Source organism: Chaetodon trifascialis, chromosome 11 (genome assembly GCF_039877785.1).
Source record: "Chaetodon trifascialis isolate fChaTrf1 chromosome 11, fChaTrf1.hap1, whole genome shotgun sequence".
Classification (NCBI taxonomy): domain Eukaryota; kingdom Metazoa; phylum Chordata; class Actinopteri; order Chaetodontiformes; family Chaetodontidae; genus Chaetodon; species Chaetodon trifascialis.
The window spans coordinates 16,895,685-16,909,918 of NC_092066.1; the positions used below are offsets into that span (position 1 = coordinate 16,895,685).

Genomic DNA, 14,234 nt, shown 5'->3' on the forward strand with positions numbered 1-14,234 from the left:
CACACACACACACACACACACACACACACACACACACACACACACACACACACACACACGGTCACTCATCTTGGCTGCTATGGCAAAGTCCCCATCTTCCAGGGCAGTGCTTGGATCCTTCCCTAATCAGCTGTCACGCATTCCCATTGTCCTTTTTTCTTTATCTTTCTCCTCCAGCTTCTCTGTGAAGACAAGATCAGCAACCACAGGAGTAACACCACGCTCTTCCTACTTTCCACTAATGCTCTGTCACGCTCGACAGCTGCTACTGTATTTTACAGTCAGAAATTAATAATGTGTTCAGTGTTTGACAGACTCTGTAAGCATCATTATACAATATAAGATTACAGTAGATACTCATTCAGAATAAAGTTCTCATGTCTCCATACCCTAGTTTTCTGTGCTTCTACCTCAATGCTTCATCAGGCACCTATTGGCTCCCTCTATGGTTGTCCATAGGTGATCTCTAACTTCTTGTCTAACTTTATTTTAAAATCAACAGATTGTTTTGGCTGGCTTGTCCCTAACCTTGCTTGTTTGTCACAAATCCTTAATTCTAATGCTTATTTTCTTTTTACATTCGCCATATTGTTTTCCCTGTGAAAGATGCACAGGTTGTTCACAACTACAGTGATTGAGCTGTTAGTTGATATTATGTAGATTGGATGACCAGAGCAAATGATCCAATTATATAAAGTTTCATCCTTCCAAAGATGCTATGCGTCTTCTTGCTTTTATTGTGTGCCCTGTGACCTTTGTGCTAATGGGTCATTTCCATCTCTGTTTTTGTCTCCTCCAGTGTATGATAAGCAGGGCTTTCTGCTGCAGCTGGACACAAAACTGTGAGTACATCTCTTTCTAGTGAACATTTCTGTCATTTAATGCAACACGTTTTGCCATTCTCCATCAAGTGCTGCATGGGATATTTCTAACTTGTAATATTTAGAACATCTGAATTCCCGGTTACACTTTGACTCCATTAGTTTAGATGTGTTTTACAGCTTGTTCCACTGAACACTTAATCATACAGGTTTCACTTGATCAATGGGGGAACACTAAACATGAAAATGTAAACCTTCGGCCGATTAATCTCACTTGATTTTTTTCAAATAAACACATGGCATCTCATTGGAGACCTAACCAAAACCTGCTGACAAATGCACAGATTTAATTGGTGGTCTGACTAATACATGAAGAGATTTGTGCGAAATGAGATGTAGTTGGTCTTTTCCCGTGTATTCCAGAACAGCTGTGGTTTGTCAGGGCGAGAACATGCAACGTTGAGTCATTACGCGGCCGTCATTGTGTCAGCGCGTCTGTTGATATGTGTACAATTCCCTGAATTGGTTTGACACTCTCGCTCTAAACTGCCACGATAAGACCCTTTCTCTGGCCCTCCCATTACCATGCAGGCAATATTCATATGCTGCCATCGCTACCCGAGCTCTCGCAGGGCACATCTATCCACACTCTGCACATATAGTATAAGCGCCGTGTCAGCACGCACTCAAAGGTGGTTCTCACACAGGTTCAGTTCATCTAATACATCTCCTACATAAGATCTGCAGTGCCATTAATTACTCAATCAGAGCACATGCATGCAATAGTCCAATTCATCTTTAAACTAGTAATTCATTTTGTCATTTGGGTCATTTATTCCCACTACTGGTCTGAGTGATTGAAAAATGCCACCTAGATTTCATTCTCACCAAATCAAGTGATTTGAGCTTGAGGCCAGCATACTGAAACATGTTATATTAGTATAGAAGAGCTTCTAATTGTGCACAAGCAGGCTGTAGTCAAGCCCCTTCTCCTGCCAACTGATTTCAGGTAGTGCTAAGACTTGGGCCTCTCTCCGTTTTCCCTGTTTATTTGAATTAGATCCATGGCATACGTCAGGTTATTGATGATCATGCTAGTAATCGGGAGGTTTCTAGTTTTAGCACTGCCAGTGTGATTGTTTGAACAAGGCCCCTCTGCTCTGTCTTACCACACACAAAGTGATTCGTTCAGCTGTTGCTGAATTCTCCTACTTCCTAAGCAACCCCGTTTTTTCCCTATCTTTCAAGCAGATTGTTTGACAATCTCAGTTTTTGAGGCTTAGAAATGTGTCGACATAATTGACGATCCGTTATCATGATGTCCCTGATTAATCGCACTCTCTGTTCTTTTAATGTACAGGCCACCAGAGTTGGCATACAAGTATGGCAACCTCAGCGAGGGAGTGTGCAAGCCAGGATTCGCAGCAGCCAAGATGACCACCATCTATCCCAAGTGAGACGGACTGCTTTTTATTTTGCATGTATTTTCACAGAACAGTGAGGAGATGCATTGCATGCAGGCAGACTCCTTTGAACATTTCTCCAAGAACTTCACATACACAACTGGAAGCTTCACAAACAAATCATTTTAATTGGATGTCAGCAGGAGAAAAGCTAAAACTGTTACTCAGGCATACCAGGATGCATGATGTCACTCCTCAAGCCAGCTTGGCCTTGAGGGTTTTGAGTCAGAAACAGAGAAGCCCCCACATTCCTCGCCAGTCTTCCCCAGTTTCAATCATAGTTCTATCATCTTCTCCCCCACCACAAAACTCAGACTGTGTCCTTGTGATCCCTATGTTACACAAAAGAACCTTTGTCACCAGAGTACAAGGTCCCCCATCTTTCTCCTATTGCATCCTTGAGCCTTAGAGGCTTTCTCTATGAACGAAACCAACTTCCTGTCCTGACTCATCATGAGCTTCGTGGTACCCAGCCCACACAGTCTGCGCAATCCTCCACGGCCCTCTCTGATGTCATTGGCTCTTTTGGTTTTTCTCTTTGCCTCTGTTTGCCGCCCATCTCAGCTCGATCTATAGGGCATTGTCCATTCAGCATTCTTGGAGCTAAGCTAATAGAGGAGCAATTTAGCGCATTGCTGAACAATGGCCAGTGGCACTTCAGTGCAGTCCTTGACCCAGTTATATGCCAACCCAATTCCAAGTGTTGACCACAATATATCTTTTGCCTGAAGATGCAAAAGTATATTCAAAGCTTTCAATGGGAAAAAAAGACAGAACCAGCACACCACACCAGCTCAACAACAAATTCCAATACGTGCATTTCAAAGTCCACCAAACCATCAGCCTTCTGTCAGATGAACCGCTTGTTCTTTCCCTGCCTGTGTGATATTTAACCCCAATATTCTGTTTAAAAGGGAAACCCATTAAAATAAGATGCTCTCAGTCTGTGTCCAAAGCACATGGCAAAATATATCTATGTGAGAGGCTACGTGTTAACAATGTCCTCCCTCGTAATGACTTCCTCTAATCAGCCGCACGTGTCGGATCAAAGTTCTGTACAACACAGAACCCCCACCGGGAGCTCACTGATTACTACCACCTTCAACCCAGTCACACACAGGTCAACAAGCCCAATTAATGCAGCACTTTTGTGGAAGTTAGTGTGTACGTATGTGTTTGTATGCAGGGGTCTATTCGTGAACCCACACAATCGTGCAGTATGTGAGTTTGTATGTGATTTATTGTGTCCTGCATGAAAGGGGGTCAACAAATTAACTTCTTGTTTGTTACCTCTCTTAATCTGCGTTTGCTTTGTATGTTTACCAGACAAAAACAAATCAATTTAAAAGCCCTTGTTAGCATTTTGGCCTGCAGTTCAGCTGTTAAAGAAAACCTACTTAACCTCTAGCAGTGAGGTCCTGTGGCTCTCCCTCTAATCATCTCCTGCTTCCTCCATGTTTGTCTTCTCTGAAGCCCCTGCCCTGGAGAATCCAATTTATTTTCCACACCTCCCCTCCCCTCTGCTTTACCCAAAACTGTTTGTATTGGAGCCCTAAATCAAGTGTTGGCAGTGAACTTGAAGCAGCACGGTTATGAAAATATTGCCCATGAGAGATGGACCCTAGCAAAGGAAATGAGTACAATGCATCGCCATGCATTGGCTGTTTTGGGAGCCCTCACTTTTTATTTAACAACAAGCAGCCCCGTGTCTCTCTGCTTTGTCAGGATGTCAGTGACTGACTGTTGGTCAGGGCTCAGTGACTCGCAATGGTCCTGTGTTATTTATAGTCTCTTTTGGCCTCAGAAGTCTTGGGTTTAATGAATCTCCATTTGTTTTGGCAGGACAGAAGTCTCTGAGTGTGTGTGTCCGTGTCAGGTGATGTGAGGAGGAGAGCGAGTCATACATAACTGCCTCTCTCTCTCTCTCTCTCTCTCTCTCTCTCTCTCTCTCTCTCTCTCTCTCTCTCTCTCTCTCTCTCTCTCTTGAAAACTGGAGGATAATTAGGGTATCAAAGACCGATTTGGGTGCTTGGAAGAGGTTTAAGCTAACTGGAAGGCCTTCCAATAATGTCGGCCATGTTTGGTCATTGTGCCTCAGAGCTCCACGTGTTTCTCGTGAACCCCATGCCAGTGTTTATGGTAACTATCCAAGATTTCTGCTGAGAAACGCAGGAGGAGTGTGATGGTGCTTGTGTGTTCTCTTTATAAAATGCCTTTGCCAGTTACTGCAGTCTGTCACTGGTGGGAGACGTAATTTACGACGTGAGAAGATGCAATAGTTCTGCCCCTGGTCGTCTGGTTTCCGGTAATGAGGCAGTGCAACCATCTCTGTAACTGGCTTCTATCATAAACAAAATAATACACACCAGCCCAATAGATCTCTCCAAGGCGCCTACCATTGACTTGTGTGTGTGTGTGTGTGTGTGTGTCTGTGTGTGTGTGTGTGTGTGTGTGTGTCTGTGTGTCTGTCTGTCTGTCTGTCTGTCTGTCTGTCTGTCTGTCTGTCTGTCTGTCTGTCTGTCTGTCTGTCTGTCGGTCCTCATTGATCATTTAGGTCTGACATGGAAATGAATGAAGCTCTGTGCACGTTAACGTCTCTCCCTGTCATCTCGTGTCCGCCCGGCTTGACAGCGGGTCATAAAAACACACATCCATCCTGATGCTGCACTCGGGTCACAGGCGTGACTAAGAGGAAATGGCTTCTTTTGATTTTAGGGCTGCAGTTAATCAGACAGAGACACATACACACACTTATGCAGGCACACAGGATAAGGAAGAGACCATGCTGGAAGTAGCAGTTCATGGGGCATTAAAAACATCAAATTCAGTTTGTTTTTTAATGTGGCAGGAGGACTGCAGTAGTTCAACTTGTCTGTTCTCTGTCATGGGCAAACACAAGTATTTCACATTTTAGGCTCAAGTCTCTGAATTGTCTAGATGCTTGTTTTACGGTGTGTTTGTCTTAAAACTGCGACAAAGGTGAGAACGGCTCCACTCCAATTCAGTTTGTAGAAACAGTCTTGCCCCCCAGATCATTTTAGGAAGTATGTTGTCTCTTGTTTATCAAAACCGTGTGTCGGCTGTGACATAGTCATGTTGGTGGGATATGCTTCTGTGTCTCCCCCGCCTCTCAGCTTTGATTACTTGCTTGGTTTTCTAGCTACCTTGCTAATGTGTGCGCACGCTTTGCTTGTTTTGGGAGGCTTTAGCAGGGAGGTGGGGGTGCTGTTAAGTGAATGACAGCGGAACATGAATTCGTTTATCACTTTGAGGCTTACTGTCCCAGGTGGAGCAGGGATTATGGGAAGCCACATGGTCTCTGCATGGAGAGGAGAAAAGGTGTAGTGGGGGAACGCTCAACAAAAGAAATAATTCTTAATCATAGGGGGTTGGTTACAGGAGTGGCCAAACATGCTGTGTTTTTCATGTTCTTTGAGCTCAGCTAATGGAAAATGTCTCTCTCTTCTTCCTCCTTCCGTTCTTTCTTCCCTCTCATTGCAGGTTCATGAAACCAGCACCCATGTTTCTTGATCGGAACTTCAAACGTCTTGCAAAAGTCAGCAATTACTTACCTCCATTTGGATTCAAAACGCAAGGTAAGAAAGGTCCGGAGTCCCAGGTCCAAGGTTCCATAACTCACCTTCCTCCAGTGACATACACTGTACCTTTCTTGAATGACGTGTTCGAGGATGGTGTCAATAAAATCAGTTTTGATCCAGTGTGTACACATGCGTGAGCTGCTGTGTGGGAGCTTGACAGTGGCTGCACAGAATAGTGTTTAATCTCAGAGAAATTATTCTTTTGGCTGAGTTGGTGTCAAGCTCAGATTTGTGTGTTTTCAATAATATCCAGGTGATTTACAGTTGCCAACATCGCACTTGGTTCAGAGGAGGTGATGGAATGAAAAGTAAAGGTTGTCAACCTTCTTCAATTATCATCAGGAGTCAGTCGGCTTCTCGTGCTGTATCTACCACTGGCATCAATGATTCTAACTTGTCACCGATCAGCAAACTGTCAACAAGACAAGTTAGTCTGTAGCCTAATATTCAGCCTGAATTGTTATTCTTTTTTTCTCTTTTAAAATTACTAAAAACAATCAGGGACGTGGGCAGCAATTCAGAGGTATGGAACCAAACCTGTTATTATGTCCTTCTCTTTTTAAGCTGTTGTTTTCATCAAGGTTTCTCTGATGGTTCAGCTGTGGTGAATGCCAACGTTCTGCCACTTTGCACTTTTCATCATTTGTCATTATTGCAAAGGCAGATGTTTTTGGCAGAATAGATTCTGCCTCAGGTTTGTTGCTCTGCCTTGTCCCGAGTCGGAACAAAGAGAGAGAGGTAATCCCCCACAGTGTATATTTACAGTAGTCACCTGTAGTGTTTGTCTTGACATGATAATGCAAGCAGGGAGTGTTTTTGAAAACTCATTCTGTTGATGCGTTCATGGACTGTCCACTTTGGAGATGTCACAAGCAACTGTTAAACGGCAGCCTTTTTAATGCAACGCATTACCTCATCTTTATCTCACATCATCTGTGCTTACTGTGTGACTCTTGAGTAGGGATGGGTTCTCATAGCTGGTTTGATTTTGGATCTAGTTCACGGTTGGCAAAATACCCAGATTCTTTCAGCTCGGATGCCAGCAAATCTCACATCAAACCATTTATCTCTCCTCAGTCTTTTTATTGGCGTAGAGCAATGGAAAACATACAGGCAGCAGGCCTCTCGTTTTTAGCTGTCTCCGGTCCAGATGACAGGTATCACCGGCATACATGATCAACTGTAGCTAATTAACATTCATTCTGTAACGGTTTGAGTGAAAGTTTGGCTGTTGTCTGGTTAATGTGCTGTGTGCAGCTGGTGTCTGTACTCAGTCAAAGATTGTTTGTGAGTAAGAAGACAAATCGCTCTGTGTCACCACTATGTCAGTGTGTGACAGTGTGTGATCACCTCACAATCTCCCAATTAAACTTTGAGATCTTATCACCATTTTAGTCTGATCAACTAACTGACTCTGAATCGGGACCTTCAGTATTTGAACTAAGTAGACGGTGAAGGGGTCAGCTGTTCAGTCGATGTGTCTGATACCTTCTGCTGCTCATGTCATTAATTAGGCTGCTGCTAAAAACTGTGGTGTGTCTGCCTTCTCAGCCAGCACAAAGTGAGTAGACTTTATTGTGCTGAAAGGTAAACAGTGAGATCCAATAATGGTTTTGAAAGGATTTGATTAAGATAAGTGAATTTGATACTGGATCTAAATTTCCAATCCTATCTACTTCTCGTCGTCATAGCGCGTTTTAGAAATGTTTTTGAAAGGGATGCACTGATACCAAGACCAAGACCAAGTACAAGTACTTACATTTGGGTACTATCAACACTGAGTCCTGATACGAGTACTTAACACTATTGCTCTTCTAACATGCTCAACACACACAGACAGATCGCCATGCACACCCTTGACTTCACATGGAGTACAGTGAGGTTTTTCCTGTCAGTGAAGCATCTCTGGATGGCTGCAGCTCAGGTTCCCTTCATTGTTTGGAAGCCATGGGCCTTGTCTGTTGTTATGGTCAAAAGTCTCAGGACTGGTCGAAGATGACAAAATCCCACGTTATCTACAACTGACAGCGGCTGAGCCAAGCATAGATTGCAGTTTGTTATTGAAACGAGACAAAATGAAACAAGATTTGTCTTAACATTCTTATTGTTCTATGCACGTAAGTCAGAATATATGGATATTTTCTCATCACTCATTTAAGCGTCTGTGTTCGTCCTGATAACAGCCTCATAAGTAATTTACATTTGTTTGCAAAATGAAGTCTATCTTTGGACCAGGGAACTCATGTCTCCCAACACTCTGACTTTAATGCCTCCACACACACTTGTACTTGTTCCCTGACCTTAACACACACTCCAGCACTTCAGATATCAAACCGCTACACAGTGCCATGGGAACTGGAGAGATAACATTAACCTGGCTTCAGTGACATGCTCTGTCACATATTTTCCAATACTTACAAGCAGAAGGTACAGTGAATGTTACCTTTGTGCTCCGGCAAGTTCTCCACTGCCATACGAACACACACACAGACACACACACACCGTTTCAGCCACCATCAAAAGAACACTCCCTGCTTGAGTGTTACACCTGGTTTCTGTTTTCTCCACGGGCTGCGATGGCAGTGGGGTTTCCCTTTTAGTTGTACTCATGTGGAGAGATGATACGTGTGGATGTTGAATAGAACACCACAAAGGATTCCAAATTGGGAACATGGAGTGGTGGTGCTGGATGGGAGTTTTATTTTTACTTTTCATTCTGCCAAGAGGTATCTTTGGCACACATCAACCATAGCCTGAGAACAGTAAAGCTGTGTTGATTCGGTCTCAGAGAAAAGCCATGACACTGCAGGATGCCAGTCAGCCAGAATGGTCAATTTGAGTAATAGGCTGCATTGTGCTTCATGATATTCTCTTTAAATCCTACCAGTTATTGATGACATGTTCACTGGAATCAGCTCTCAGTTTAGCTAAGTGCAGATTACACTAAAGTTTTATTTACTTATCATTAACAGTCAGAGTATGATGTTTACACACGCTCTGCTTCAGTTATATGATCACATTTTGGAGGTAATGCACTGCTTTATCTTCTGAATAGCAGGTGCACAAGTGTATGAGTAAATTGCTTTTTTACTTTTTTTTTTGAATGGACACTGATTTGTAATCTGTAGTGTTATTTGCAGCAAAGCAATGAAGTTGTGTCCTCATCGTTGCCAAGGAGTTGAACGAACCTCAGATTTGCAGTCTATATCATGGAAATAAATATGGCAACACCTTGGTCTGTTCACTTATCAGTATCTTTGATAAATTGGTCATCCTACTGCAATTAAGTTATCATTTTTCCTTTCTTACCATTGAAGTTGATGATGAGTCAAAAGCCTCCTGAAGTGCAGGCTTAACAAATCCCACTCCCTCATCACATGATTCTTTCATATTGTTTAGGCTACACTCTTCCCAACAATGTGTCTGTGTTTATGTGTTGTATGATACTTCCGACCTTTCTCTCTGTTGCCGGCAGAAATTTTTGTCATTTCAAGAGTTCCACGTTGGACTAATGTCTGAACCTACAGCCATTCGTCTTCGGCTCCACCACGAGACATACTTCACTGAAATGTTTACCCTGGGTACTTATAACAATTAGCTTCCATGTCGTCCTCTGGAAGCGAGTCCCTGCCCATTGTGATTTTTCACTTTTCACCCGCTTGGATCCAGGTGTGGTCCTCAGCCTTTGTGTTTATGCTGCTCGGGGTGATGCTTGACGCCAGACATCGACACCACATCCAAACAATGGGCTGTTGCTCTGCTTGCCTCGCCTCAGCAGGTTAATCATTAGGATCGTTAGCCAGGGTGAATGGGCCTTTAATATGTCTTACAAACTGCTTTGAGGACTCAGTCTGAACTGTCTTGTTCACACTCTCCTGTTACTCTCACTTTTGCTGTTTCTCTCCACAACCCTTTGTTCTATATGATGATTATATTAAGTGAAGTAGGAAGTGCAATTAAAAGCCCCCCTATTTTTTAACAATGTGACACAGGTATACTTATTTTTTGCATGTTGGATACAAATAAAAGAAAACTATAATAAAAAAAACTGCTAACATAGCAAATAAATCCAAGTAGTCCTTCTATGGTGCTTCGGAATTACTACAAATGTAACTTGGATTAAAAATAGTAACAGCTGTAATGGAATCAGCACATGTGGGTTGTTACGATAGGTGAATTACAAGTATGAGAGGCCTAAAAATGGTAAGGAGAAGAGAGAAATATATGCCACATCTAATGCTGGAAGCATGACTCGAGCAGAATGCCCCACAGAACACGGCAGGAATGCGTGCTATGGCTAAACATCACCGTTTCTCACTCCTGCCATCAGATGGGTGCTAGCCACGCAGGGAGACGAGCTCAACGTCGCCCACTTAACAAGGAGAATGTGCTTGTTTGAAAACAGCATTCCTCTCTGAGTGCTTTTATGGGAGAGTTTCTACATACACTCGCATACCATCCTGAACCCTGTATGTCCGTTTCTCCTAGATACACTCCTCTCAGGAACACAACAGCTTTTTTCCCTCCATAATCCCATCACCACTGTTCCTGAGGGCTGATTGGTCACTCCTTATCGGTGACTGAATAAACGGAGAGAGGTGTTCTGTCCTCCAACTGTCTTTAAGACCACCTAGATTGCTCTATCTGTGGTGGTATGTTGAAGTCCATGGCAGTTTGTTAATCTTTTAAAGGAGCAATCCCCTCGGTCCTTCAAATGTTTCATCTTCATTATTAGAGAACATCACCTCATCCGTGATGTTTAAACTGATGCACCGAGGGGACGCTGAAGGTGACTGACCCTGATGATAGTGGTACATTTTTCACTGTCATATTACGAAATACAGTATCTTTGATGAAGAGAACTTGAAAGTATTTGTGTGTATCCCGTCTCCCATTCATTGCCAAGAAAGTAATTATCCACCAGTGTATTTATACACAAACTGCTCTGGGCAGTAAAATTAGCTGTATAAGTATTTACATTCAGTCCGCTCATGTAAGTACATATTTGATATTGTGTCAACTTAATATATCCTGAATTGTCCTCTCATGGTGGTTATTCCTTCTTTTTCCTCGGCAGAGAGAATCATAGACAGCATTTTAACTACCACGAAAAATTATGGACTTGGAGAGGAGCTAGACAGGTAACTGTTTCTGCTCACCCACATCAACAGGAAGTCCAGCGTTCTGTTGTTAATTTGACTAACTTTGGACCCTCTCGCCTGACAGTCTCAGCTGTAAAAGATGTGTCATCGTGGGCAACGGGGGCATCCTGTCCAACAAGTCTCTGGGCTCCCGTATAGATGACTACGATGTTGTAGTAAGGTAAGATGATGTCATGGTGAGAAAATGCTACAAGTGTCTGAGCAATTTGTATCTCTAAACAATAGTATTGCGTGTACAAGACAAACTGATATTAAAGTGTTTATTCAGTAGTTGATGTGGTGTGAATAAAGACATTTATTTTGTGCTGGCAGGCTAAATGAAGCCCCAGTAACTGGTTATGGCAAAGATGTTGGGACCAAAACCACCATGAGGATTACCTATCCAGAGGGAGCTATCCAGAAGCCTGAAAACTATGAAAAAGACTCACTTTTTGTTTTCTCTGCTTTCAAACCGCTGGATTTCAAGTGGCTCAGACAGATGGTCTTCAAGGAGAAACTGGTAAGGATATTTTTAAATCATGAAGGAATGAGAGTGAAAATCCTCAACATATTAAACACATACACGCGCGCACACACGCACACACCGGTGTCTAAATGTTTCTGAATGTCTGAGTTATGAGGGGGGGTTCACAACATAGCATTCTAACGTCTGATCACATTCTGTACATTCCTTCCTATGGAAATGTACGCCACTTCTGTAAAGGGGTGAAGAGGAAAACATGAATGTTTAGCATATAAAAGAGATATTTTAGATGTTTGGAATGTTTATTGTGGAAAGGGCAGTGGAGAAAAACCAATGAATAGCACACAAGTATTTTTTTTCCTCTCTGTGGCAGCAGAGTGAATCCTCTCATGTTAAACGACATTTGGATGTCAGCGCACTAACTAACTAAGTTTTGGGTGTCCTTACGGCTGCCATGGTTAAATGACAGGCTGTAAATTGACCTCTTAATCACAAGGGTCAGGCTGAATGGCAGAACTGGCTTTCCTTTATCTTTTGATGTATGACAGAAGGCAGTCATTTTTAACAGCCTGTCTCCTTTTATATCCATTGTCGCTGAAAAAGCTCTCCTAAGCACTTTCATTTGGTGCCTGTTAAATGGTCTCTAGTATCTCTTTGAGATTATTTTGAGCCCATTCAGCTCTAGGACAGAGGGAGCTCTAAAGCTCTTCATAGAGTCATTAAAGTAGAAGTAGTTGTACTCTAAACAACCAAACCAGTGTTTTTCCATGTTTTACTACTTTACATTACTGTTGATTTTCCAAAGCGTGGAGTGTTAACGGCTGTAAAAATGTCTTTCATTTCTCATGCCACTCGACATGACTGCAGTTTATTGTAAAATATCACAAGAAGGTTAGAAATAGCAAAATGAATTAATTACATAAAAGATACCATACACAAGTTGTAGCGAGTGGGTTAAATCATGCAGAAGCACCTAAAGGCACAGGTTGTACACAACTTTTTTTTTACCTCATTCTTCGTGAGGGATGCTTCTGTCACTCCAGAACTGGGGAAGCCTTCTTTATTTTCCAGCACAGCTGTGTGACTGTGACAGACACAGAAGCTCTCAGCTGGATTTTCTTCACAAGGTGACATTTGTCAAAGTAATACAGCCATGAGTGAGGGATGGGGTGAAAACATAAAGAGAAAAGCACAATGCTGTTATTACAGGGGGTGGAAAGGGCTTGCAGTGGTGAGATGAAACTAAGCAATGGTGTGAAGTTGGATTAAGGATTGAGAGAACAGCGGGAAGATAGAGGGGAAGGAAAGAAAGGAGAGAGATAATAGCTGGGGAAAAGAAAATGAGCAGTGGAAGGTAATGCTAAAGTAAAATGGAGGAAAATAGCTTGCTTGGCTGGCTGATGGCCCCTTCAGCCTTTGATAGGGCCCAGATTTTTCTGGCGTGTCAGAAGGAGAGGACAGTGGAAATGGCTGCCTGGGATAATTGATCTGGCCCCTGGCGTCCGACTCAGCCCCCTTTGATCTGCTGAGGAAGGAAGAATGTTTCTCATGGGTTGAAAATCAGGGAACAAAAAAAAGCGTGTTTTGGTCAGAGCCTGGATGATAATGTGGATGAAGAGAACTGACAGATGTTCAAATAATCCATATATGACCCATGCACCTGATCTTTTTTTTTTTTTTTAAATACATCTGCAGTAGCTAATTTTCAGCCTATGTTTAACGATCACATGACCGGGGTCATTGGAAATGCTTTTAATAATAATGATCTAAATTATCATTATCATCATTAAATTTCTCTGCGCATCTGTCAATGTAAATGATAATTGAAATTCATTCATTTGAATTGCTGTAGCATTTATGTGCTAATTTAAATGGTTATTATACACATGGCCATTACTGTTTGACCATGGTCAGATTATAGCACATCAGCAGCCTAAAAGCACTCACAAATGTGGAATTGATAACCTTTTTCAAAACTCCACTTTACCAGAGCAACGATATCTGTTTACTATGGAAAGTGGATTTTAAGTCGTAGCAGCAACATGAAAGGAGCTGAAGTGCTCCTAAAAAGCTGTTTTCCTCCGTTAATTGTATCTGACTCACACCCAGCGTAGATTAATGTAGTGGAAAGATAAACATTTACAGGTGTTTATGTGTGTACGTACATGTGTCTCGTGTGAACTCAGGACACTCTTCCAGCTATGACTCATAAAGGTCTTATGTTTTTTTACTCTGAGATGACATGTATCTAAATCAAGAGAGATTTTGCATAGAGAGTGATATCTCATACTTTGGGATGAGCAGCAGGAAATCCTGACCAAGTAGCAGCTTCTCCTTTATCCATATAGTCCGTCCCAGAGGGAGAGCTAATGTCACTTTGGACAGATGTCCTTTGGGAGCTTTTGGTCCAGCAGCGGAGTTCTTTGTGTGACCTGCACTCTCACAGCTGGAAGGGATGCACAACCTTTTCACTCCCATTCTGTGGTTATGAAAGCAAGTGTATTTCTTCTTCTTTTTCTTTTTTGAAAGGTTAGTGGGTGGTGCGCAGTTGTTGTGCAGCCGCGAGTGACTCATCCAGCCGGTTGTCAGCGTGCTTGACTCTCCTGCGCTATTGTGGCTTTTCAGATGCCTACAGCACTGTCTTGGATGGTTGAACAGAATAGCAATTAGCGAGCGAGGCAATTCCCCAATCTGTTATTTTGTGTTTTGTACACTGTCGCAAACAC

The 14,234-nt window shown here is 42.5% G+C and overlaps 1 protein-coding gene across 3 annotated transcripts in view; it reads left to right on the forward strand.

Annotated features, from left to right (window-relative positions):
* Positions 1 to 14,234, forward strand: part of st3gal3b (ST3 beta-galactoside alpha-2,3-sialyltransferase 3b) — a 39,554-nt gene that overhangs the window by 9,693 nt on the left and 15,627 nt on the right. For all 3 annotated transcript variants that reach the window (XM_070974161.1, XM_070974159.1, XM_070974158.1), the window contains 6 exons: positions 800 to 842; positions 2,182 to 2,274; positions 5,786 to 5,880; positions 10,961 to 11,024; positions 11,110 to 11,205; positions 11,358 to 11,544. In XM_070974161.1, coding sequence (XP_070830262.1) covers positions 800 to 842; positions 2,182 to 2,274; positions 5,786 to 5,880; positions 10,961 to 11,024; positions 11,110 to 11,205; positions 11,358 to 11,544 — 578 coding nt within the window. The remainder of the gene's footprint in view (positions 1 to 799; positions 843 to 2,181; positions 2,275 to 5,785; positions 5,881 to 10,960; positions 11,025 to 11,109; positions 11,206 to 11,357; positions 11,545 to 14,234) is intronic.